Source organism: Zea mays, chromosome 10 (genome assembly GCF_902167145.1).
Source record: "Zea mays cultivar B73 chromosome 10, Zm-B73-REFERENCE-NAM-5.0, whole genome shotgun sequence".
NCBI lineage: Eukaryota > Viridiplantae > Streptophyta > Magnoliopsida > Poales > Poaceae > Zea > Zea mays.
Genome location: NC_050105.1, coordinates 90,486,400 through 90,506,404, shown reverse-complemented (window position 1 = coordinate 90,506,404; position 20,005 = coordinate 90,486,400). Strand labels below are relative to the sequence as shown.

Sequence of the window (20,005 nt, the reverse complement as noted above, 5' to 3'; positions counted from 1 at the left end):
TCAAATCTAAAATCTGCAATTTACTCAAAATTTATCTTCAAAAATTCAAAATCTCAACACATGAAAGTTGTTTGGTTTTGGAAATATAAAATATAATAGACTTAACATGAATATAGTCATTGGTTTGAACGGTGGACCAACTAGGTTTTGTATATGTGGACGGTTCATGAAGTAATTGTTTTCACAAGAAAGGCTCTGTAACGGCTAGCAATCATGTGGGGGATATATATATACCTCACTTGTCCATGAGGGAGATCTCTTCACACTTCAACAAGCTTCTTTGACATATCTGAGCCTTTTTTTCACCTCCCTCTCATACACATTGCTTAGATATTGCATTCTTGCATGATTGAGAGCATCCTTGTGCATTGCATCAAAAGTTTGAGCTTAGTGAAACTAAGGAATCTTAAAGTAAGCCTCATTGGTTCGTTACTCTTGGATATTGTCACCTCCTAGACGACTGAGCTAATGTGGATCCATGAAGCACTTCAAAAAGATTATGAAGGCATCTCGGTTGTTCTTGTGAGGGCCTTTGTGCTCTCCTCGCAAGAGCGGTGTAGAGCAAGTCTAGTGGAATCGAGGTATGAAGTGGTTCTTCTTTCTAATAATGGCTCGAGATCGAGTGGTGCCTCAAAAGAGGAGCGGTTGAACACTGAATCCATCTCAATGTAAACTTGGATGACCAGCAAGTCATCGATATCACAGGATAAAAACCTTGTCTTGTGTTCGGTTATTTCTTGAGCTCAATTTACTTGCAATTAACCTTGACCATTTTACATATTAGAAACTGAATTGTTGCATATATCATCCTAGGTTGCAAGGGTTGACCTTGTGGTGTATAAATAGGGGCTCTCTTGTGTTACTAATCAATATTGTCTAGCGCGTGATTTTTCGAAATGACCTCTAGAGAAAAATCTAAGAGAAGTTACCAAAACCATCAGCTAGAAATCCCTATACCATATTTATATAAGCTGTAAGTGTCCATTGCGCCATATGACTTTTAGTTTGCTCACACTCATACTATATATATTGTAAATGCAATATCACAAGGAAAGATATGCATGTAGGATTTGCATATTTATTTATGTGGTAGCAACACACTAAAATATATAAGTGTATAAACCATGTGTCAATATATATCAGAGGATCATAGTCATGGAGTCAACTGATAGTAGCAAAACCGGACATATATCATATCAGTCGTCCTTACCAATCCGTGTGCTCAAGAGTGTCATTAATTAATTAATGCAGACAAAAGATAAAGTATGGCCATGCAAGTATCTGGAGGCGCGATGATAAAGTAATGCCAACAAAATAAAAAGTAATGCCAACAAAAGATAAAGGGTTTGTCCTCGTGCGTGTGTGCTCTAAGTCCACTCGCTCTCGGCAACATTGATATATATCCCTAGCTAGTCCATATATCTCTCATGTGAAGGACTATATTGCTATCAGAGATTGCATGTACTAATTAATCCGCATGACACCATAATGTAATCTGTTTGATTTAAAATCTCTCTCATGTTTGACTTTTGCTTGTTGTTAATTAAAGTTGGGTACACAATTAATCGAAACCAAGGCAAGAAGATTCAGCACAAGGCCTATAAATTAATCGAAACCAAGGCAAGAAGAAGATTCAGCGCAAGTGTTGTAGTATACTGAACCCTCAAAAAACTAACTAGCTAGCTTAGCTAACCCCGGCCGATGGACATGGACCCAAGGTTCAACGTCGACTGGAGTGCCAACGAGATCGAGATGGTGAGATCTCTCATCGCTTGTCACGGCGCCAGCAACAGCACGAACGACGACATTGTGGATGAGCTCCAGGCAATGTTCCCAGGGAAGGATAAGCGCCAGGTAACTGACTTGTACGTTGAGCTTGTGGTGGAGATGATAAACAGTGGGGCAGAGCTGAGCAGCAACCAGCTCCTGCTCAACTCTGGTGGGGTGCACAGCAGGACGATGGATGGGTATTTAGCAGACGAGATGAAGGCGAAGAGGATGCTGCTGGAGGAACAGCGCCGTAGGAAATTAGTTGCTGTTCCTCGACAGGATAACCAACAACGTGCAGGGAGGTTTTGGACTCTGGAGGAGCACAGGCATGCATGCATTGTATTGTTTCTTTCTTTCTTTCTTTCTAACTGTTTGCCATTGCGCATGCATGCTACTAGCTAGTACGTGTTGTTTATGTCATTGAGCCCGGCCTACAGGAATTTCCTGCGTGGCCTGCGTGTGTACGGGCGCGGCAATTGGAAGAACATCTCCAAGGACTTCGTCACCACTAAGACGCCGGTGCAGGTCTCCAGCCATGCACAGAAGTACTTCCGGAGGCAGGAGAGCACCACAAGGAAGCAGCGCTACAGCATCAACGACGTCGGCCTCTACGATGCTGAGCCATGGGAGGAGCAGCAGCAGCAGCAGCAGAACAGCTCACTGCCGGCTTTCACTAGCACCAACAATAATGCTTATTACAACCCATACTGCTATGCCTTTGGTGGTGGCCAGCAGCAGCTCGCATCATCCCCCTTCCAGTGCCATGCCAGTCAGGCGAGCAGCAGCAGCCAGACAGCAGTCACCTGGGCTGCAGGAGGTCAGCAGCCACCGATTTGCTCTTCTGCAGCTCCACCCATGATGGAGGGGGGTGGGGCTGAAATGTCATGGACCACTTATTATTAGCTAGCTACTAGCTTGGAGATTTTGTTCCTAAGCTGTTAAATCTCGTTGTTGAAGACAACATGTATGGTAGTTTAAGGCCCCGTTTCAATCTCACGGGATAAACTTTAGCTTCCGGCTAAACTTTAGCTATATGAATTGAAGTGCTAAAGTTTAGTTTCAATTATCACCATTAACTCTCATGTTTAGATTACAAATGGCTAAAAGTGGCTAAAAAAAAGCTGCTAAAGTTTATCTCACGGGATTGAAACAGGGCCTAAGTAGTAGTTTCTTCATTTCAATGAACTAGTAACAATTAATGTGTTCCCGTTATATATTTGTATGTATGTGTTCTATGGTCTCTGCTAATTGTACCCTTGTTTGTCCCCCGTGTTCTTTGATTACCATACATGTCTATGTATAGTTTCCTCATTTGTGTTTGTGTAGGTTTGACTATGCATGGCATGTTTGGTTAATTCATCGCAGAACAAGATTGCCAAAGAATTTAATTTTGAGCATTGGTAAATATATTATGCATTAATGCTAAAGCTAGTAATTTTGAGCATTGGTAAACCGGTCAGCTGGAGATGACGGATGGTCGAGCGGTTACTCTTCATCGGTCTATCAGCCATAGATGCGCTCCAATGGATAGTCCAATAATAGGGACATTCGATATTTGTCGGAACATGCTGTTGGCGGCTTGGCCATGTAGTTTGTGAGTTGTCCATTTCACCCTCTCCTTGGACTCAATCACATGCTAGTACAAACCTCATGGCAACACCAACAAGACACCTCCACTCTTACTCTTCCCAAATACATCAAACTTTTTTTTTATATCTAAGCAAGAAAGGGGAAGAAATCAAGGAAGAAGGTGAAAGGATGAGGGGAAAAAGATAGGCTAAGTGAGATCTCTAAGGGCAGCAGGCCTATCTAGAAGCCTCTCTCTTATTTATACGGTGAAGCTAGGAGAGAAGGAGCAAAAAGAGAAGGGGAAGGAGGAGACATCCCCCAACCTAGGGCCCGAAACTTATTTTCTTGAAGAGAAATGGTAAGCTCTAGCACCCAACCTAGGTAGCATCACCTAAAAAACATTACCATCTCACATACATTACATGATAACCATGGACGCCTTAGAGCTTCATATATGCACTAGCTCACCAATGCAGCTCCCTATATGCACTCTAGGAACCTCCAGCAAGTATATTAGGGTTAAGACTTTCCCAAAGACATGGTCATATGCTCTCTTCAAAAGATCAAGATTGGAGCGAGCAAAATATCTTCACTAGCACTAGTGAATAGTCTGTCTACACCACTAAACGGTTCACCGGAGCAAAACCTATGCCCTTGGACTTAGTCGTTCATGTATAAAACCCTCAAAAGGCCTAGTGGCACACCCAAACGGTCCACATGCACCAAGTTGAGCATTGGAGACTTGCAAGTGTCTAATCTAAACCTAAGTACAACCCACAAGTACAAAACCTAACCGCCAAAGGCAAGTGTGTTCTGCAATGATCACACATATGCTTCATGCGTATTCACACTGATGGTCCAACAGACATAGTATGCACCTATAGGTAGGCCTGCTAATGACAAAAAATCCAACCCACTCCCATCCATACCCCAATATAATAACTTTGATATTCATCCCACACCCACCCCAAAATATAAGAAATAAATTAAACCCAACCCATCCAATAATATTATTGACCCCAAACCAACCCGTAATTGGGTGGAACCCCCATCGGTTCACCTTATTGTCTCACATCAAGCCAACTGCATAAACATACACTAATACACAGTGACAATTTTATAGGTAGTTTCAATGACGTACAAAAAACATAGTCCACGACATAAAAACAGTGACAATAATATTATACACTGATACAAAAACAAGTTTGGTCGATGAACATTTAGGTCTCGAGAAAATAACAAAAAACATCTGTTAAAGATCCTTAATGAACAATTATCTTTTTGGAAAGAAATATAAACTAGCAGCAGTGGAAAGAGTCTCTGGTCAAGCTCGAAGCTAGCTAGTTAGCATCAGAAGCTCACCAAACGAAACATAAATCTCCCTGGAAGTGAAAAGAAAAGAACCATGTGTGAACGGTCCTGGGGCGACAGTGTGTTCGCTTCGTACGAGCACGGCCCGTCAGCCTGTTAGCCATGTCGACTCGGCCCGGTAGCACGCTGGCCCATCTGAGTATATTGTATAATTTAACAAAAAATGTGTAGCTATAGGGGCTTGAACACACGCCCTCGTATATGACAAACTTAAACACACCAACCTAGCCAATGCAGTTGCAATTACTTAATAAGTTAATATATGTAAATTATTATCTTTAAAATAAAAAATGTAATTGTGTCGTGCCTGTGCCAGCACTATGGGTCAAGATGGCGGCCTAGGCACGGCACTATACTAGCCGGACTGGGTCGTGCCTGGGCCGTGCTTTTTCGTGTCGTGCCTGGACTGGTCCATCGTGTTAGTGCCAATTGGCCATCTATAGCGCCAGGGGATAGGGGATAGGGGGCATCGGCGTCTAAGTGTGAAAGTGTGTAATTAGTGTCGAGCGTCAGCAGGAGCCAAGGGAGCTCCGTCCGTCGAGGCGAAGACTTGGGGAGAGGAGAGACTCCGGTCGCCGGGGCAGGGAGCAGGATGCGACCGTTGGTGCATGGGTGAAGACTTGGGGAGTTAGGTTGATTTGGGTATGTTGGGATTTGGGACTAAGTTGGGAGTCGACTCGAATACAGTCCTAGAGTCTACGGATGGGTGAAGACCTATGGAAGCCCACGCCTATGCAAACCCATCTACACCCATGGGTATCAACCATTTTGACCCACAATACAAAATAAACCTACCCAACCCAACCCATTCACAATTAAAACCCATCACAACCCACCAAAATAAACTCATTTCTTAAACCCACCTAAAATACCCGCTTACACCCACCCCGTTTGCAGGCCTACCTATAGGTTCTTATATCCTTAGACATGCATGCATCGACAACCTAAAAGTCACATAGAGGGGAGAATATGCGAAAATAGTGATTCCATATTTGAACTCAACCTTACTTTCATGTTGTTATCCCACATGCAAGTGTGAAATCAAGAAGTGCTTGGATTGTTTCATTGCAACCTCATAAAAACATTTGCACGACATATGGTGTAACAACTTAGTGTGCACTTGACACATAAGCATGATCACTATGGGCATTGCATTATAAAAATTCATATTTGCAAAAAGGTATGTATTATGTATTGCTAAAGCTAGTAATTTTGAGCATTGGTAAATGGGTCGACTAGAGCTGATAGATGGTCTAGTGGTTGATTTATCAGCCTATCAACCAGAGTTGTGCTCCGATGGATAGTTCAACAGGGACATCAGATATTCGCCAAAACATGTTGGAGTCTTGGTCATGTACTTTGTAAGGTGTCCATACCACCCTCTCCTTGAACTCGATCACATGTCATTAAGAAGCTCATAGTAGCACCAATAACACACCTCCACTTTTACTCTTCCCAAATACATCAAATCTCTCTTTTTCTCTAAGCAAGGAAGGAGAAGGAACCAAGAAAAAAGATGAAAGGAGGAAAGATAGGCCAAGGGAGATCCCTAATGGTAGCAACCTTATCCATAAGACTCCCTTATTTATAGGGTGGAGCTAGAGAGCTCCTACCCTCTAGCTTGTGGGAAGAAGGAGCAAGAAGAGAAGGGGGAGGAGGAATCAACCCAATCTCTCTATAGCAACCTAGGGCCTTAAACTCATTTTCTTGAAAATAAAGGGTAAGCTCTAGAATCCAACCTAGGTATAGCATCACCTTGAAAACATTCCAATCGCACAAACGTGACGGGATAGCAATGGATGCCTAAAGGTTCATATATGCACAAACTCAGCAATGCAACTTGCTATATACACTCTAGGAACCTCCAACAAGTATATTAGGATTAAAAGTTGCTCAAAGACATGGTCCAATCCTCTCATATCAAGATCAACATTGGAGCTTAGCATCTTCATTATCACTAGCGGATGTCCACCTACACTGCTAGACAGTTCGCTAGAGAAAAATTTAGGCCCTTGGACTTAGTTGATTCTATCTAAAACCTCAAATGGTCCACATGCATCAAGCTAAGCACTAGATACATGCAAGTGTCTAATCTAAACCTAGGGATGGCCCAAAAGTACAAACCATGACCGCCAAAGGCAAGTGTGTTCTACAATTATCACACAGATGATCCATGTGTTCACACTAATGATCCACAAAACTTAGGATGCACTTATAGATACTTGGATCCTTGGCCATGCATGCATGGACAACCCATAGACAAAATTCCATTATTAACGCACACCATCTTTGTAGCAATATAACAAATGGTCTGTCTACTCATGTGAACTCACGTGAACGATCCATGAAGTCATACCAAAGATGCATCACTTGTGGAAAGTCGAGATCTAATCGTTCATACGGTCTAATTTGTAGGAAACAATGACGCCTAAGAGGGGTGAATTAGGACTTCTAAAAACTTCTTTCTAAACTAGGCCACAAATAAATCCCTAGAACAAAATATATGCAAATAAGCAATCTAGAATGTGCAAACTAGGTTTTGTCTAAGTGTTGCTATCTCTACCGCAAAAGCAACCTAAGATCCAATGCTAAATATTCTACACTAAGAATAGTAAAGATTGCAACTTAAGTAGAGAGAGTAAATGCGGATATTAAAGAGCAAGTAGAGAAAGCAAACTCTCATGGATGACGCCGATATTTTTACCGAGGTATCCGGAACCACGCAAGGTCCCGACTAATCCTCGTTGGTGCCCCTACATAAATAGCAGTCCACGCGAGGGCCAAGCACCATAGTCGAGTAACTCTATAGAGAGTCACGGGCCTTCTCCACGTGCAAGTGGTGCTCCGCTTCTAGATCCTCTCTGACACTCCCGCTGTCTCCACTATCGAGCTTCTAGTCGAAACGCAACGGACCTTGTTCCCTCCGGTACAGGTGGCGGTTGTGATACAAACTCGATTGTCACGGTCTCGCAAAACTCTCGCTCCACTTGGTACAATTACAACAACTCACGCAAGAGCCGAGGGGTTATGTGGGTTTTTCTAAACTCACTCAACTAATTAGAATTCACCTCTAGAGCAAGCGCATAAGTGGTCTAACTAACCTAAGCACTTCGCAAAGCACATACGCTAATCACCGAGTGATTCTATTAAGCACTTGGGTGTTTGAGCACTTGGAAATGTCTATAACATGTGTTGGTATGTTGCTTGGGCTCCCGCACCTTCAAATAGCCGGTTGAAGGGATATAAATAGTCTCTCGCTCAATTATAGCCGTTGAAAAGAAAGCTGGTTGTTTCTATCGTCGGGCGCACCGGACAGTCCGGTGCACATCGGATACGTCCGGTGCCCTGGCCACGTTAGTCGACGTTGAGGGCTGCAGCAGTCATACGTTGGAAGATCCGATGTCATCGTTGGTTGTACAGGTATATCAAATAACAAACACCATCAATTTTAAAATTTTAAAATCTTGAGCTTACAAGTGTTTTGGTTCTACAAGTAGTTTTTGTCTAAAATAGGAAGTAGGTGGATTATAGAGTTAGGGGGAGGCTTAAGTCCATAATCTCACATTGTGGGGGATATTAATGCATCCTAGCAAGTGGATTACATATTTTTATCAAAATATTTGTTTTATTTGCTTGCTTTCATTGTGTTGTCATCAATCAACAAAAAAAGGAAGATTGTAAGGAAAATAATTGTTTCGGTAGATGGTCCATAGGAACCACACATCGAGTCGAGTTCCCCTAAACTTGTGTCCTAAAGTTTAAGTGCTATATCCCCTAAACTTGTGTCCTAAAGTTTAAGTGCTATATGAACAGTTACTAGCATATGGTTTGACACCCTAGATGGATAGTTCAATATCAACCAGCAACTAGTGTGTGTTATATATATTAATCCTCTAGTGTTAACTTATAGTCCATAATTATTTTCCAAGTTGTTTAAGGTACATGCTCATCCATAAGCCCTAGAAGTCACAAGTATAACATGTACTTATGCATCATCGTACTCTACATTCATAATATTTGACTTTTCTCTGCAGTCAATTGATCCAAGCAGTCCAATAGAATATGACGGCAAGGAGATTGACTCCTCCACAAGCTAGGATGTAAACAGAGTATTGAATGGTACAGCTGATTAAACAAAAACATAACATTTATAAAAGCAAAGAAACTCCAACATAATAGTTTCTTTGCAAAGTGTTACTACAAATGTAAACAGAGTATTGGATGGTACAGCTGATTAAATTACAAAGGGATACAGTAGTAGCATGCTTAGAAGTTAGGAAGTCAGAGACGTGCAGATTACAGTGACATTGAGAACTAGCTCCCAGAATAGAGAAAAACAGGCTCTAATTCTTTGACTTGTTGATTTTACCAAGTACAGATGCAGTTCTGTTTATTTACTGACCAAGCCCAATGTTTCAGCTGCTGCTGCCCTGAAACAAACCCTATAGTATTTCTGCTCTTTCACAAGAATGATAAGATTACAAATGTTCAATTATTGTCATCAACACAACAAGAAAGGAATAGCCAGAGTCATCAATATTTGCAGATCTAATCCCCGCACACTCATATGTGTTAGTGTCATGAGAAAGAAAAAAAATAGAATCTCATTCAACAGTCATTTTTCTCAAAATTTTTGCCCTGTGGATCTGAGTCATCCATAAGGTTCCTTAGACCCACTCTCAGATCTGGCACCCCCTCTTGCAAGATGGCGCAAACTGGAAATATTGGAACTCCCTGCACTCTCCTCTTCAGCTCCTGGCACATCTCTTCAGCTCCCTCTTCGTCTATCTTGTTTGCGACAATCAGTGATGGCCGCCGAGTCATTCCTTCTTGGTAATGCTCCAGCTCTGCGACCAAATCGTGCAGCTGCTCCCAAGGTGGGACACCTTTCCTGCCATTAAGTGTGGCTGCAAGGTCAAGCACATAGGCGATAACTTTGGTGCGCTCTATGTGCCTTAGGAAAGCATGACCCAGGCCACGGTTCTCATGTGCTCCTTTGATCAGTCCAGGTATATCAGCCACTTTAACCGAGAAGTAGTCCTCGTAGATCAGGCTACCAATGTTGGGCCTCAGCGTGGTGAACTCATAGTCGGCGATCTCTGGGTGCGCCCTAGAGAGAGCACTGAGCAATGTGCTCTTCCCAGCATTGGGCAACCCAACCAGACCAACATCTGCAATGCTCTTCAGTTCCAGGATAAGCAAGCTCTGAGTTCCTGGCTGCCCAGTACTCAAATGGGCTATCTTCTCTTGTCTGTTTGCTTTGGATGGCCGCATCTCCTTCATGATAAAAGCATTCCCCAGTCCACCTTTGCCTCCTCGTGCTATGATTAACTGCTGCCCAGGTTTTGTCATCTCAGCAATACAATATTGCACATCTTGTTCTTCCCTCTCATCCTCTTCTTCCTCCTCATCCATGTCAAACTCGTCTTCATCCTCCCAAAATTCTTCATCCCCACTTTCAGTCTGATCTTTTTCATCTGTGCCCTCTTGACATGAATAGATTCTTACATCACGATTTGTGTTTGAGAACTGAGCCTTGGAGCATGTATGAAAGTATTTTGGATTATCCGAGTTACTGTTGCTTCCCTTTACAGTGTCATTTCCATCAGTGTTATGCTTAGGGGCAATATGCTGATGGGGCAAGCCACCATCAAAACCTTCTGTCACTATATTAGCAATCTGGTACAAATCTGAAGAGTGTTCTTCAGCACTAGGTATGTCCCAGGGATCTAGAGCTCTGGTCGGTTTATTTACTGTGAGAGAAGGTTGCTCCCCTTCGACAAGATGAATCACTGTGCCTACAGGTACTTGTGCAATCTGTAACATATAAGTAGAGAAGGGGATATATAACATAAACAAAAAAAAAGTTATGACATATATATGCATATACTCGTGGTAACCTTGTCAGAACCTCTTGTTCCTATCTGATTCTTAGAAACTCCATTGCCACCTCGGCCTCCTCTCTGAAAACCAAAATTAAACAAGCTAAAGCCAGGTATCAATGATTTCCCCAGAGTTCGAATGATCCACATCAAACCGAGCTACACCGCAGTGTCTAGATTCACACTTTATGTCGATAGACATATAAATAAAATTCAGGGTTAAGTGACCTTTCTTATACCAATACATTCACAAAACTAGCTTTCAATTAGGATGCTGTAATTTATGGAATAAGATCTTACATCAAGCACAACAATCAGTGCAGCAACCATATCTAGCTCAAGCAAAATCATATGATGTTTTTGAAGACATACCATGTGATGCTGCAAGCCACTGAAATCCCAGATAGACCGTGAGCACTCAAGAATTACATCACCACCCTTCCCTCCATTACCACCTGTACATTTTAAAATTCATTATAAGGATGGATCAGTCCAAACAATGAAAATATATACTCCCTCCGTTTCTTTTTATTTGTCGCTGGATAGTGCAATTTTACACTATCCAGCGACAAATAAAAAGAAACGGAGGGAGTATATTAGTATTAGTATGAAAAGGCAAGGGCAGCACAAGAGGGTGGGGTCTCTCACCGTCAGGCATGCCGTGGCGGTTGGACCTAGAGCGCCGGAGGCTGACGCAGCCATTGCCGCCGTCGCCGCCCTTGGCGCGCATCCGGAACCTGTCGACCATGCCCCGCGCCTGCACCAGACCCATCAGTAATCAGACGGAGGAGAAAATAGACTCAGGGAAACGGGGATATGGAAGTAGGAGACCTGCAAAGGCGCCGCCTTTCCCTCCCTCCCCTCCGGCGTAGACCCGTAGTAGCATACCAGACGGTCGGCCGCCCAGGACGCCGGAGCCTGCGCCACCGCCCTCGGCGGCGGGAGCCGGCGGAGGAGAGTCTGCTGCCACCGCCACATATCCACTCCACTGGATCAACAAGGGAGTGGAGGCGAAGGTCCAAGAATGGAGAATGATCCCGGCGCCTCGTGGATCTCGACCTACGGCGGCGGCGGCTGACCTCGGGTGGGAGACAAGGAACGACGGCAGCTGGTGAGGACACACAAAATTCGAGGTATGGCAGATTTTGTTTATAACTATGTATTTATATGGTCAAATCCTGAAATCCATGTATGCGTGTATAAGTTTTAGTTGACAACAAATAATTTAAAATAAAACAATGATTTAACTTAACAAAATAAGTTGAATTTATTATTGCTCATACAATCAAATAATAAATTTAAACCTATGCAACACAAATACTTAATCAACTTGTATGATTATAATTCACATTTTAATATTGATATAATATATATTGTTTACAACAGTCATACAAAAATCTGCACATACTTTGTTTTCATTTTTGAACCCGTGCCTTCCAAAGTAATCCATGATCAAAATCAGGTGTCCCGTTTCTGCATGCACAAGAAAAGATACAAATCTAAGCTGTTATGGGTCAACTACTTGCAAACAGGTCTAGTAGTACTGAAGTCTGTAGTACCGTACATAACGTAGCTATGAACATAGGCCTAGCTGCCTAGCACAAGCAACGGCATACAAATAAGCACATGCCAGGGAAGAGCACGAGCAGTCTGTGAAAGATAAGGATGAGCATCGCGCAACTCCATAGAGGGGAACGTCGGTAGGCTGAGAAGCAGGTGTCATGTTTTGTGTGCGACGGTGAAGCTAGAGATGGCAATGGGTACCCGCGACCCGATACCCGATGGGTATTTACTCCATTAGGGTATGTATGTGGGCTAAATATTCTACCCGTGGGTCTGTTATTGGGCAAAAATCTTCACCCAATGGGTAAATGGGTATTTGAACGTTCTGCCTTCACCCATACCCGTTAACCCGTGGGTATAAAATACCCAATATAAACTTATCCGAAGCATGAACTTGGACTTTAGTCATCCAACTTTTTTACTATTTAACAACAATTTAATGACCATGTAATGGAACATGTAATGTGCTATGTAGTACTATCATAGTGTTACTACTTTATCCAATTATCTTTGATATGTTGAATGGATGGTTAAATGAAGCTAGAAAATTTTGTAATGGTATTTATATGGATATACTTGACATTTATATAGTATAATATTTTGATAGTTGTTTAATTTTTGTGGGTATGGGTGGCCCGATGGGTGACCCATACCCGCATGGGTATGGGTATGGGGGTAAATCCATACCCGCCAGTGTATATGGGTGACCTGGTGGGGTTATTTTTGTGTCGTGGGTATGGGTATGGGGTAGTAATACCCGGTGGGTATTTACCCATTGCCATCTCTAGGTGAAGCAAAAAAAATTGCAAACAGGCCGCAGGCAGAGGCAATACCAAAGTGGCTTGGATCATGCCAAGGTATGGCTTGGGCCACACTAGGCCCCTCCGCCACTGAAGGACGGGCTCCCTTCCCTCAGCAGTAAGCTCTAAACCCTAAACTAAACCCTAAACCCGTGACGGGACCTCATAACTATTGTTTTCGTTAAGACAATATCATCTCAAAAAATATCATATTTAAAATTTGAATTTCAAATATCTATTAATATTTTATTAGTCACCAATAAGTAGATCAATTATAAAACTGGGTAAATTTACAAGTGACAGACAATCGCATTTGTTTTGGTATAGATGATATCATTTCCGGCCGTTAATAACACTTTGCAAAGAAACTACTTATAACGACATAACGTTTATAATAAACAAAAACTTAACATTTATAACAACAGAACATTTATAATAATAGCAAAGAAACTCCCACATAATAGCTTCTTTGCAGAGCGTTTCTACAAATGTAAACAGAGTACTGGATGGTACAGCTGATTAAATTACAAAGGGATACGGTAGTGGCATGCTTAGAAGTTAGGAGCTCAGAAACGTGCAGATTACAGCGTGACAGTGATATTCAGAACTAGCTCCCAGAACACTCTGCACCTGACTGTAGATGATTAGCAGAAACTAGCAGCTATTCAATTCGTCTTCAGAGCTACCAGGTTGAAGAACAAAATCCATGACGTCAGTCAAGAACATTGCATTGAATCTGCCGGTTCTTCTCCACCAGGGACAGATCCTTTAGCGATTGAATAGCGACAAGGAGTAGGAATCAGAAACTACAGTTGTACAGTCTTTCGGTATTCAGGTATCCGGAAAAAGAACACAAATCTGTACAGAACTACATTTCTGGATTTGTCAGAATAATGTAGCACTCAGCAGAAGTAATCGATACTGATAACATGTTAAGAAACGGTTTGGAATGGCTTTCTGGTGCACCGCAGAAATCCTACCAGTGACCACCACGACTATCAACGGTAGCAGGTAGTTTGTTCGCTGCATATGGCTTTGGCTGCCGAGCTTGGTTCGCATCCATATGGCTTTCGGCATCACCTGTCTCACTCTTGCAGGTCTGGCTTCTTCTGGGGTATGAGCTTCCAGAAGGGATATTGTTTGGGGCAACTGCTGGGTGCCTAGCGATTCTTCGTTGCTCATATCGCTCGGCAGCAGGCGCTGGACATGGGCTGTACTGCATCACCGAACCAACTGCTTTACCAGGCCTTGCAACATCACCTGTCAGATGAAGTGATGCATAAAATAAGTCTAGGATTAGCAGTTAAAATTATGCAGAACCAATAATGATGATTCAAAGATTTATTGTGTACGGTAGATATCAGTTCTCCAAAATAATACAACATTATCGAAGAAAAAGAGATAAGTAATCCAAAACTTGCTGCTTGACTGGACCTAGTGCTGTTTTGGTTACGAGAATGGTAATGGGATTTTTTACCGGTGGTAATGGTTACAAGGGAACAGGATACACTATTTGTTTGGTTGGCTCCAGTAGTGCTTCCCTTTTCATTTTTATAGATGAATACGAGCGATGCGGGAGCAGATAGCGTCGGGTGGTGAGCGGTAATAAGTTTGTGTGGCCTAGTATTGTATCTGATCGCGTCATGATCCTTTGCAGGCCAATCTAACCAAACAGCATACACCGTATCCGGTACCTCTGTGAACCGATCACGGGCCAAAACTGCTCAACCAAACAGCACCTCAAATATACAGTAATAACACATCGGTCTATACAACTAAGCGCAATGACATCTTTGGGGTTGCAGGTGTTTACCTTGAGGAACATGTGGTGGAAATTTACTTGCAACAGAAGCAGAATATGGATGTGTCTTCTGTGTATTTTCTCTGAGCATACACTTGGAAAGATCCTCGGTGATGTTGGCTGTGGTTTGTGATCGGTTGTCGGAATAGACAACAGACGGCCTATCATAATATTCACAAGTAGATAATCAGAAACCAGACAATCGGGCCTAAGATTGTTATCACTTAATTCAAGGCAGAGAAAAGGAGTGACATTTGATCTCACCGCGGCAATGAATTATGTTGCCTCTCAGGTGGAGTTCCTGTAGATCCCTTGGCATAATGTTCTTCAAGGTATGCAAACTGCTTTTTAAAATGATCTACTGCACTGAAAAATGATAGAGCAACTCATTTCAGTTCTACGAAAATGAGTCTCAAATTTATTTAGTGCCTGACTGGTTACACTAAAAGGCATTAATCTTGTTCCATAAAACAAGTAATCATTAAATACCAATCAAGCAAAACTATGTATCACATGGTTACTTATTGGCAATCGCATAGCAGTGAAAATGATTATTTGATTCATAAATATGCACAAGTAATAGAGCAAGAATGATGAACATACAAACATATAGAGTAGCCAGGTTACTACTATAGCATCACAAAATTGTCTCAAGAACTAAATTAGGCACTTTTTAGTCAAGAGATGTTGAATAATGGAAGTGGCATTGGCTATGCACACACCTTGGGTACATGAAACCACTTGACTCAGTTCCCTCAAGAAACTCCCTCAGCATCTTTGGATGATACTCAAGAATTTCCCTATATATAAGCTCCCTTATGTCTTCCTTTGTAACTCTCCGCCTCTCGAATTCAAATTCAAGCTTTGTGACAGCCTGTGCAGAAGGCTCTCTATCCACACTGGCTATATTCTTGAAATAAGGATCAGCAAGAGCCTGGCAAAAAGTGTATGAGACATTAGCTGATGGTGCCGACACTTGAGGTTAATAGCATGTGAAGTTGAACGCTCTATAATACAGCACTAGAAAAAGAGTGTCAATAAAATCACCTCTTCAGCACTTGGCCTGTCTTTTGGCTCAAAAGCGAGCATTCGCTCTAACAAACATAGTGCAAGTGGATCTGCATTTGGGAACTTTTGCGTAAACGGTATAGGCTTTTTTCGCCTCATACTGCTCAAGTAGCGCCTGGCCTTTTCATTACGAATCTACAGGGCAATTATGTAGAAGCATTACTCCACTTTTGTTGCAGTACAACAAACATATTGATGCTAAAATGTACCTACCCTTGATATTGCTTCGGGAGAAGGTGTTCCAAGGAGATCTGTAATTATATCAAGTTGATGTACCACATTTTTCCCCGGGAAAAGAGGTTTTCCAGTTAACAATTCTGCAAATATACAGCCAATACTCCATATATCTATCGCCGGTGTATACTACAAAAAACAAAAAACACATATTTGTTCAATGGTGCTCCAGATATTTCACAAACTATACAGGGCCATGGAACAGGTGAGAAGGAAATATGCAACAATCCTTCCTATGAACAAAGAACATGCTATAATGGTAGATCTAAAACCACATGATATTACGTCAAACGATTAAAGCAGACGCTTATGAAAGCCATGTATGTGAGATTCTCTGCATTTAAAACTCAGCATAAGTCATAAGAATGAACTCAATAACTACGGACTCTGCAATAACTTGTCTTCAATTGTCAGTCTAAAAAACTCAACCTGCGGGGGGTAAGACAGCCCCTGAGTATTGTATTAAGGAGAAAACCTCAACACAGGTCGAGAAAACCCCCAAACCCCTGCCCCACCCATACACAGCCAGCACCGTAGCCCACTACTAGCCCATGTGAGAACGATCGCGACCGGGGCCGAGCCTTAGACCTGTGCTTTGACATGGGACAAATGAGAGGATTTTTTAACCACAGCATGAAATTCGCTCCCACGAGGAGTCAAACCCAGAACCTGAGTAGTGCTACTCAGACCACCTAACCAACTTAGCTAGAGGCTCTTTGGCTTCAATTGTCAGTCTAATACCGATTACACCAAACTAATATTCAGATGTCAATATATTATGATTGAAACAGAGGAAATGATAAGGTGCTTGATTTTCTAGTAAAAACAGCAGCATTCTTGAAAAGTAAATACTAACCAGTAACCACATTAAATTTGATTAGTGGATCAATAAAAAAGAAGAGATCATGACTATTACTGACAGTGTCATAGTTGACACCAAATCAAACACACGTTTAGAAAACCACTAACCTTGGAGAAGAAAGATCCACACAACTCTGGTGCTCGGTACCACCTAGTTGCAACATAATCCTAAAACAAGAGTAAGAAACTAGACACCACTAGAAAGATAGCCTAGCAACAACTGAATAGCATAGTGGTCAAAAAATGTCATACCGTCCAAAAGATGGCGGTTGGAGTATCATTGAAAGCTACTCTTGCTAAGCCAAAGTCACATATTTTGAGCTTACAATCAGCATTTGCCAGAATATTTTTTGGTTTGAGATCTCGATGAAATACATTTGCTGCAATAAGCTATTGAAAGATGCATCAGTCATATCAGGCATGTTAGTGCCACTAAAAGGACACAGCGGAAACAGACAGATTAGGAGCCCCTAGTAATGACCAACTGTAGTGTGAATCTTTAATGAGTATTACAATTTCCCATGTGTAGTACTGCTCACCCCTTATTTCCATATTTGTATTTTCAACTTTTTTTTCTATATGACAGATATTGCTATTAAAATCATGTTAACCTTATTCACATGTGTAGGATCCAGGCAGTACGAATACATATTCTAGTATCTCGTAAAGACAATTAAAATAATGTTAATGTCTGAATTGAGAATATAGCTAGGCTGAAATAGTAAAGCAGCAACTCTTAGTTTCATACAACCTATAGTGAACCTTGATTTGCACCTAAAACAAGTGCAAAATACCATTCCATTTGGTTAAGGTTTCAGAAACTTACCAAAGAACTTTGGATGGGATATATTTGACTACCGCAAAGAAAGGTCATCCTTCAAGAAAGTAGACAGTAGACACTAGAATGAACAGTTTTCATTTATCTGAAAGTAACCTACATTCTCATATAGTCCTCTTGACTCTTGAGAGTATAGCTTTTGTGGACATTGTTAGTTGTACCACTCCAATGTTCATGCACAGTGGCAAGTTAATCACACTTGTTTTTATATAGGTGTAGAATTCCACATCACAGGCTACGGCGTATTATAATGTATACAGAAAGAACCATAACGATCCATGTGAAAGCAAATCAATTACCTGTATGTATGTATTTCAATCCTCGAAGCAATTGATACAAGAAAAACTGGTAATGCTCTGGGGTCAAGTCATCGTTAGCCTTTATAACTTGGTGCAGATCAGACTCCATGAGTTCAAAGACAACATATATATCCCTGAACTCCCTCCTCGACGGAGGGAGCAAGATATGCTTTATTTCCACAATATCCGGATGCCGCAGGAGCCTAAGCAGCTTGATCTCCCGGAGTATCCGCGTCGCATCAGACACATGCTCGAAGATGTCGTTTATCTTCTTTATAGCGACCTTTTCGCCAGTATGAGTGTCCACGGCAGAGCAAACCACGCCGTAGCTGCCTTTGCCTATGACCTCTTCTATCTTGTACCTGCTGCCTTCGCCATACTCTGTGAAAAAATCCATCTCTGAAGGTGCCTGCATCGCCACCAGAAGCAGTAAATGAGTCAGGCAGGACAATGCATGGCAAGCGACCGAGGCTAAAATTCACGACTTCAGGGAGTGGGGGAAGGGAGCAAACAATATTGCGTTTGCAAGAAACTAATCTAGCCATCCACAGATCAGAAAAGAAAATGGCCACATCAGATACCAGACCTCATGGAGATTTGTAAATTGCAAAACCGTTGTGATCGATAAATTAAGCAACGAAAAAACACAGCAAGGGCAAAGCTGGCAACAAAGAAGCAAATACTACATACATAAGACTAAAAAAAAGGTCCACAGAGAGTCCTAAGCACCCAGATTTGGAGCCAGGGAAAACAAGGAGGACCACCACCACGAGATGAGAAAGACGAAGAGCCCGACCTTCTTCTTCTGGTCGTGCTGCATCCTCCCAGCAATCTCCAGGAAGAACCACCCAAGCGAGGATCTTTGGAAAAAGGGGGCACGAAAGATTGGATCTTGCGAGCCAGATCCAGCAACGAGAGGGGAAACGAGGCTGAGGAAGACGGGGGGGAGCTCACTGCTCAGTGCCTGCCTGCACGCGAGCTCGTAAGAAAGGTAAGGCGGCGACAGCGCAGATCTCGCTGTCCCGGAGCTCTCGAGTTGAAAGGAGCCGACAAGGGGCGGATCACCCAACCAACGAGAGCACAGCTGTGAGACCTAAGCAGAGCTCGAGGCCGCCCACATGGGGAGGGAAGATAGGTGGTGGGAGACAGAGAGAGAGAGAGATAGAGGCGTCAACCTTCCCAAGTTTTTATATCAGCAGCGCCTCTCAGTCTCAGCTGCCACGAGCTGTTTTTTCCTGCACACACAGCCTCGCTTCATCATCATTTTCTTCACAATTTGCTTGGCTGGTGTGCTCCTGCCCTCCCTCGTGACTCATGAGTCCCCGGCGGCAAAAGGATTGGAGCACACGGAGCCACCTGCAAGTGTCGCCGTCGCGCACAGTTGGAGCAGAGACAGGTTGCGCCGATTTTAGGATAGGTCTGACAATTGCATATTGTGATTCATAATAATGCCATTATAAACATTTGTTAACATCATTAAGCTACCATTTAGCTCGCATGTATTTTGTCCTTGACTAGACGTTTCAATTATACGAACTAACTAAACTTGCCACTTGCAGCTCGCCACCCGCAATATGGAAGATTTTGGGCATATCAGTTACCGGACCGGACCGATCACTGCACTGCACACAGTTCATCTTTCACTCACCAGCATGCGAACAGCTCGCCAGTAGGATGCTCACCTAAAGTCATCTCGAGCGGTCATCTTCAGCAGACCGTGTAAGCAACAAGATATATGAACTCGAACATATAGCAGAGACAACAACAGTAACAAAACTGTTATGGCAAGGGCAGGGACCGGCTCGGCCGAAGGCCGCGTCGCCGTGGCCAACCTGCTCGATGGCGTGGACACCCTGCGAGCGCGGTAGAAGCTAGCGCTGTTATAAATCAATATGATACAAAGTATATCAACACAGAAAGACGGAAGAGGAAAAAACCACAGACGTCGA

At 42.6% G+C, this 20,005-nt stretch overlaps 3 protein-coding genes across 5 annotated transcripts; 1 reads left to right on the top strand and 2 right to left on the bottom strand.

Moving 5' to 3' along the window:
- The first annotated feature begins 1,632 nt into the window (after nt 1-1,632).
- Nucleotides 1,633-2,986, top strand: LOC103641374 (putative MYB DNA-binding domain superfamily protein). Its single transcript, XM_008664725.4, has 2 exons — nt 1,633-2,096; nt 2,208-2,986. The coding sequence occupies exons 1-2, from the start codon at nt 1,702-1,704 to the stop codon at nt 2,671-2,673; spliced, it is 861 nt and encodes a 286-aa protein (XP_008662947.1). The 5' UTR covers nt 1,633-1,701; the 3' UTR covers nt 2,674-2,986.
- Nucleotides 2,987-8,896: 5,910 nt separating this feature from the next.
- LOC103641375 (probable GTP-binding protein OBGM, mitochondrial) lies at nt 8,897-11,732 on the bottom strand. The gene is made up of 5 exons (NM_001351710.1): nt 11,424-11,732; nt 11,241-11,349; nt 10,965-11,047; nt 10,611-10,673; nt 8,897-10,527 (listed from the first exon to the last, which is right to left on the bottom strand). The coding sequence occupies exons 1-5, from the start codon at nt 11,568-11,570 to the stop codon at nt 9,319-9,321; spliced, it is 1,611 nt and encodes a 536-aa protein (NP_001338639.1). The 5' UTR covers nt 11,571-11,732; the 3' UTR covers nt 8,897-9,318.
- A 1,629-nt stretch (nt 11,733-13,361) lies between these two features.
- On the bottom strand, nt 13,362-19,361 carry LOC542143 (MAP kinase6). 3 transcript variants are annotated; one of them, XM_035963214.1, is made up of 10 exons: nt 19,232-19,361; nt 18,057-18,465; nt 17,172-17,299; nt 17,028-17,087; nt 16,038-16,187; nt 15,804-15,959; nt 15,479-15,690; nt 15,021-15,122; nt 14,769-14,917; nt 13,362-14,215 (listed from the first exon to the last, which is right to left on the bottom strand). In XM_035963214.1, the coding sequence occupies exons 2-10, from the start codon at nt 18,451-18,453 to the stop codon at nt 13,932-13,934; spliced, it is 1,638 nt and encodes a 545-aa protein (XP_035819107.1). In that variant the 5' UTR covers nt 18,454-18,465; nt 19,232-19,361; the 3' UTR covers nt 13,362-13,931. The 3 variants fall into 3 exon arrangements, with proteins under 3 accessions (XP_035819107.1, XP_023156928.1, NP_001105238.1); XM_023301160.2 differs by having other exon boundaries at nt 19,011-19,288; NM_001111768.2 differs by lacking the exon at nt 19,232-19,361 and adding an exon at nt 18,853-19,219 and having other exon boundaries at nt 13,388-14,215.
- Between the last annotated feature and the right edge of the window lie 644 nt (nt 19,362-20,005).